At 47.2% G+C, this 6,744-nt stretch overlaps 1 protein-coding gene across 1 annotated transcript in view; it reads left to right on the plus strand.

The window, feature by feature from the left end:
- Positions 1 to 3,169, plus strand: part of LOC115062415 (zinc finger protein 136-like) — a 6,397-nt gene extending 3,228 nt beyond the window's left edge. Inside the window, exons 2-4 of the mRNA XM_029543359.1 lie at positions 428 to 554; positions 744 to 801; positions 1,961 to 3,169. Of these exons, the coding sequence (XP_029399219.1) occupies positions 428 to 554; positions 744 to 801; positions 1,961 to 2,915 (1,140 nt within the window). The 3' untranslated portion in view covers positions 2,916 to 3,169. The remainder of the gene's footprint in view (positions 1 to 427; positions 555 to 743; positions 802 to 1,960) is intronic.
- Positions 3,170 to 6,744: the final 3,575 nt, after the last annotated feature.

Below are 6,744 nucleotides of genomic sequence, written 5' to 3' on the forward strand. Positions count from 1 at the left end.
GAGGGAGTCAGATCTCGTTATGGATGGTTGTGAGCCACCATGTGGTTGCTGGGATTTGAACTCTGCACCTTTGGAAGAGCAGTCGGGTGCTCTTACCTGCTGAGCCATCTCACCAGTCCGTGAACATCTTCTTAAAGGGAGATTTATTTTTATTTATGTGTATGTGTCTGTGTTAGAATATACTGTGTGCTGCCCTGCCCCACCACAAGGAGGCCAGAGAGGGTGTTGAATCTGGAGCTAGTGGTTGTGAGCAAGCAACCCTGTGTGGGTACTAGGGACTGAACTCAGATCCTCTGAAGATCCTCAGAAACATTCCTAACTGCTGAGCCATTGCTGCAACCCCTCATGGGAATGTTTTCTGGACCAAATGCAGATCTCTGTGATACATACATATCTTCCTCTTGTAAACACATATGGGATGTTTCAGGACTTAGTGACCTTTGAGGATGTGACTGTGAACTTCACCCCGGAGGAGTGGGCTTTGCTGGACATGAACCAGAGGAACCTTTACAGAGAAGTTGTCGGGGAGATCTTTATGAACTTGGCCTCTATGGGTAAGGATGACATTTCCCCATTACTTTTCCAATTAGACAAACATGCTCTGCCCATCATTGCTGGTCCATGATTGGAAATGTGAAAAAGAAACTCTCTGCTACTAACCATAGCATCATTGCAGCGGATTGAGATCCTGGAGTCTCATACATTCTCTCTAATAATTCAGTTTTGTCCCCTCTGGGTTGCAGGGGAGAGATGGGACCAGAATATTGAAGACTGGTACAGAAATCAGGGCAGAATCCTAAGGTAATTCACTGAGAACAGAAAGGATTGTCCCATGACAAGAGAGTAGGAGCTGACTTGGTAGCTCAGACGGTGCAGTGCCTTCTGAGCAGCTGTGGGAACCTATGTCCGCCTCCTGGAATCTCTGTGAAGAGCCAGGTGGGTGGGGGAATATGCTTGTCGTCCTGGCTTTGGGGAGGTAGATCTCTGGGGCTCACTGGTCCCCCAGTCCAGTCACATTGCCTAGTTCTCTGTGAAAACAGAAACCCAGACTCGGAAAATAAGGTTAGCCAAGTGACTGAGGAAGACACGGGAGATTAACTTCTGGTCTCCACATATACACATATGTACACACACACACACACAGACAGACATGTACAGATACACACAGAATTTTAGGTTGGCACGAAGTTTTAAAACAATAAAGCCACCCTTCTGCAGGCTTACTTACTTATTTTCACACTTTATTTATTTCTGTGAATGTGTATGCTTACACGCATGTGCGCCTACGAAGGCCGGGGCATCAGATTCCTCTGGAGCTGGAGTAGAGGGGGTCGTTGTGAAGCTTCTGACGTGGGTGCTAAGAACTGAGCTTGGGTCCTTTGTCAGAACAGTACGCATTCTTTGGGCTGGAGAGATGGCTCAGAAATTAAGAGCATTTGTTTTTCTTGCAGAGCACCTAGGTTAAATTTCCCAGCACCCACATGGCAGTTCACAGCCATCTGGATATCCAGTTCCAGGAGTCCATTGTCTTCTGGCACACAGGATGCCAAATATGCCATATATCATATACAGACATATATGTAGGGAACACACCCATATGCATAAAATAAAAAAGAATAATAAAAGCAGTAAAAAAAAAAAGTGAACATGGGGCTGGTAAGATGGCTCAGCGAGTAAGAGCACTGACTGCTCTTCTGAAGGTCCTGAGTTCAAATCCCAGCAATCACATGGTGGCTCACAACCACCCGTAATGAGATCTGACGCCCTCTTCTGATGAGTCTGAAGTCAGCAACAGTGTACTTACGTACAATAATAATAAAAAAAATCTTTTAAAAAATACATATTCTTAGCTGCAGAGATATCTCTCCAGCCCCCAAGTAGAAATATAAATTTGAAGCATATAAATAAATATGAAATTGTGAGCAAAGCATTTATAATGTGTTCTAATTATTTTTAACAGCAGCCATATTGTGGAGAGACTTAGTGACAGCACACAAGGCAGTCATGGTTGGGAAACCATCAACCAAATTCTTGACCACGATCTGAAGAAGAAAAGCTCTCCTGAAGTAAATCTCTGTGATGGCAGTGTGTGTGGACTAGCCTTCGAGCCGTGTTCATTCGGGAAGCCCAGCAGTGCACAGGCACACGCTGGACAGGACGTACGTGACTGCAAATGCAAGCGATGTGAGACAGCCTTCTGTAATTACTCCTTCCAAGTCAGTGGCAGGTCTCCCTGTGAAGACAAGCCCTACGGGTGTCGGGAATGTGAGGAAGACTTCCTTTCTTTCCCCAGCCTTGGTGACTTCGTTATAACTCGTACTGAAGGTGGGCCCCATAAATGTAACGTGTGCGGAAAAGGTTTGCACTATCCCAGCTCACTTAGAATCCACGAAAGAATCCACACAGGAGAGAAGCCCTATCAGTGTGAAGAGTGTGGGAAGGCCTTCAGTTGCTGGGGCTCAGTTCGGAGACATCAAAGGACCCACACTGGTGAGAAACCCTACAACTGTAAGGAGTGTGGGAAGGCCTTCAGCTCTCTCTCAGGCCTTAAAGGACACATGATAAGACACACTGGTGGTGGACCTTATAAGTGTAAGGAGTGTGGAAAAGTCTTTAACTCACCCAGTGCACTTGGTAAACACGAGCGAGCTCACACGGGGGAGAGACCTTTTCTGTGTAAGTGCTGTGGGAAAGCATTCATTTGTTCCACCTCGGTGCGCAAACACGAGAGGACTCACACTGGAGAAAAACCCTACCAATGTAAGTGCTGTGGGAAGGCCTTCATTTCTAATTCAGGCCTCCAGGGACACATGATCAGGCACACTGGTGTTGGGCCTTACACATGTAAGTTCTGTGGGAAAGCCTTTGGCTCTCCCAGTGCGGTTCTAAGGCATGAAAATGCTCACGTTGTATAGGGAAAGTCTTCACTCTGACAACACTTAATGTCCTGAGAAAATCTTTTACTCTCCTAGTTCAGGTACAGAGAATGATTACTGGAGGGAAACTCTTGTTTAGAGAATATGGGTAAGCCATAGACTGCCAGATTTTATGTGGAAGCATGAAGAGACTGAAGGAAAACCTTATAAATAAAAGAATAAAACTGTGTGTGTGTGTGTGTGTGTGTGTGTGTGTGTGTGTGTGTGTGTAAGTAACAGCACATTTTGTTGAGATGGGCCAGAAGATAGACAAATGGATTCTTAATCCCTGTACTTGGGAAGTGGAGGCAGGTGAATCTCTGTGAGTTCAAGGCCAACCTGGTCTGCATAATGAGTTCCAGGACAGCCAGAGCAACACAGAGAAACCCTGTGGTTAAGTGTCCTCCAGAGAACCAAGTTTTTGTTGTTAGCACCCATGTGTGACATCTTACAACCGTTGAGTTCAGATCCAGAGGATTCGTAGGTCACTTCTGCCTCTGTAGGCTTTGCACTTAACATATAAATAAATACATGCAATTTAAAGAAGGTGGGATGATTTCTCAAGTTAGTACCCAGGGGACATGAATGACAGTGGTTGCTATGGAGAAGGCACTGGGATGGGATGTAAAACAGGGAAAGGCACTGTTCTGATACAGAGGCACGTGCCGGGTCAGAGGACAACTCTGGCATGCATTCTCTCTTCCGGCTCTTCACGGAGTTCAGGGGCAGAACTCAGGTCATCAAGGTTGGCAGCAAGAGCCTCCTCCACCTGCTGAGCCATCTTGTCAGCCCACCCACTTTTATGTGATTAGCTCTTGCTGTCAGCGTGACCTGGAACTCAGCAGTCCTCCTGCCTCAGCCTCTGCAGTGTTTCCAGAATAACATTTGAAAACCTTTTTTCATTTATTAATGTGTGGGTGGGGGATCACGTGCTTGTGTAGGGCAGAAGACAGCTGTCTGCAGTCCATTCTCTCCTTCCTTTACATTGGCTTTAGGGGCCAAACTCAGGTTGCCCACATGCCCAGCAAGTGCCTTTACCCGCTGAGCCATCTGGTCAGTTCTAAGTGGTTGTTTTTACTGTGTGTGTGTGTGTGTGTGTGTGTGTGTGTGTGTGAGTTTGTGCCAGTGAAGGTTGGAGAGCAAAGAACACCCTCCAGATGTTGGCCTGTTGCAGATGTTTGAGTAGGGGTCTCTTGTTTGCATACCCTACACTAACTAGCCCAGGAGCTTCCAGGGATTCTTGTCTACACATTCCATCTTTCTGTAGGAACATGGCAATTAAGTCGCTACTGTGATGGCTGAAATAGAATGGCCCCCATAGACTCATATATTTGAATGCTTGGTCCCCAGTTGGTAAAACTGTTCAGTGTGACCTTGTTGGGGTAGGTGTGCCACTGGGGAGGGTGTGCCACATCTGGAGGGTGTTCTTTGCTCTCCAACCTTCACTGGCACAAACTCACACACACACACACACACACACACACACACACACACACACACACACAGTAAAAACAACCACTTAGAACTGACCAGATGGCTCAGCGGGTAAAGGCACTGCTCTACCATTACAGACTCATCTTCTGAAACTGTAGGCCCCCAGTGAACTGTTTTCTTTTATAAGTGGCCTTGGTCATGGTGCTTTATCACTGCAAATGGAAAGCCACTAAGAGAACGAAAGCTACCGGCTCTCAGCTTTTACGTGGGCTCCGAGGATTCAAGCTTGCCCCTTCATACTTCCATGGCAAGTGGGATAGCCACTAAGCCACTTCTCCATGGAGTGACCCTTCTGATGGAAACTTGTGGTGCAGGGAGGCCACTCTAAGGTGTCAGCAATCCTGGTGATTAGAAAAAAGCTCTGGAGTTTAGTACCCTTCTCCCCGCATCGGTAGGGATGGAGCCTAGGGTCATGCATATCCCGAGCAAGCCCTCCAACCCCTGAGCAGACCCAGCTGTAGGTTGGATTTTAAGGCCCCTACAAGTCATTTAAAGGCTTGGTTTCCAATGCGACACTATTGGGAGGTGGTGGGACCTTTAATAGGGCAGCCTAATGAGGTGTTTTGGTTTTTGTTTTTGGTAGGGTGGGGGTATTAAGACAGGATCTCTGTGTAGCCCCGGATGTCCTGAACTCACTATATAGACCAGGATGACATCAAACTCGAAACCTGACCGCCTCACCCTCCCAAGTGCTGGGATGACCGGTATGTACCACCATGCCTGGGTTATTTTATGTGTATGTGTGTGACTCTGAAATAAATAAAATTTAAAAAGATTCAAGACCATGAATTTGCCGGGTGGTGGTGGCGCACGCTTTTAATCCCAGCCCTTGGGAGGCAGAGCAGGCAGATTTCTGAGTTCGAGGCCAGCCTGGTCTACGAAGTGAGTTCCAGGACAGCCAGGGCTATACAGAGAAACCCTGTCTCGAAAAAAACAAAACAAAACAAGACCATGAATTTTGGGGGCTTCCCTGTGAGGTTTCTTGATAACATGAGTTCAAGGCGGAAGCATGTTTGTTTTGTCTTGAGATAGGACCTCACACTACAGCCTAGGCTGGCTTCAAGTTTGTGTCAGTCCTTTGGTTTCACCTCCTTGTGAAGCCAGTCTGGCATGGAGGCACCTGGTTCCTCCAAATGCAAACAGCACAGCACCAGATCAAAGCTCCCCGGCTGGCTCCCTGGCTGGCTCCCTGGCTGGCTCCCGGGCTGGCTCCCAGGCTGATGCCCATCCCCACCACTTGATCTCCAGGCTCTTCCGACTTACACACTGCCTCCCACCTCATCGTGCTTCCTTGAAACCGCAAGGCTCTTCCCACCTTTTGCTATTCGCTCTGCTTCTTCAGTCTCACTATCCCAGCACCTCACTTTGTAGACCAGGCTGGCCTGGAACCAGGCCCTGCCTTTTTTTTTTTTTTTTTTTTAAAATTTTTTTTTTTTTTTTTTTTTAAAGATTTATTTATTTATTATATGTAAGTACACTGTAGCTATCTTCAGACACTCCAGAAGAGGGAGTCAGATCTTGTTACGGATGGTTGTAAGCCACCATGTGGTTGCTGGGATTTGAACTCCAGACCTTTGGAAGAGCAGTCGGGTGCTCTTACCCACTGAGCCATCTCACCAGCCCCCAGGCCCTGCCTTCAAGGTCACTTTAAAGTGTCTATATTTGGATGTGCTACAGTCACTTTTTAATTATATTTGTTTGAGGTCATTTAAAAAAAATAGTTTGCTGTGCTAAGAGGGCAAACACAAATCTTCATGTAGAGATGTGGTCTATCTCCGAACTATCCCGAGTCCGCCAACATTTAAGATAAAGATTTATTAGTGTATAATGACTCCCTGGAACTGGAATTAAAGACTGTTATTAGCCACCACGTGCTGCTTGTGGACGTTGTACATCGTGGTGCGCACTAGGCTCCGCACCACGATGTACAACGTCCACAAGCAGTCCCCCCTCACACACACACAGTAAAAACAACCACTTAGAACTGACCAGATGGCTCAGCGGGTAAGAGCACCTGACTGCTCTTCAGAAGGTCCTGAGTTCAAATCCCAGCAACCACATGGTGGCTCATAACCATCCTTAACAAGATCTGACTCCCTCTTCTGGAGTGTCTGAAGACAGCTACAGTGTACTTACATGTAATAAATAAATAAATAAATAAATAAATAAGGACAGGACCGCTCCGAGGGTCTTGGAGCTCAGGGGTCATTCGGGCGAGGGGGCGAGTCCGCGCCAACTGTCCAATCAGAGACGCCGGCGTGTAGGCGTGGGAACGCCAGGGGCCGAGCGCCAGGAGAACGCCGCTCTCCGGACTCTACAGTCAGGTTCGCTCGGG

Source organism: Mus pahari, chromosome 10 (genome assembly GCF_900095145.1).
Source record: "Mus pahari chromosome 10, PAHARI_EIJ_v1.1, whole genome shotgun sequence".
NCBI classification, from domain to species: domain Eukaryota; kingdom Metazoa; phylum Chordata; class Mammalia; order Rodentia; family Muridae; genus Mus; species Mus pahari.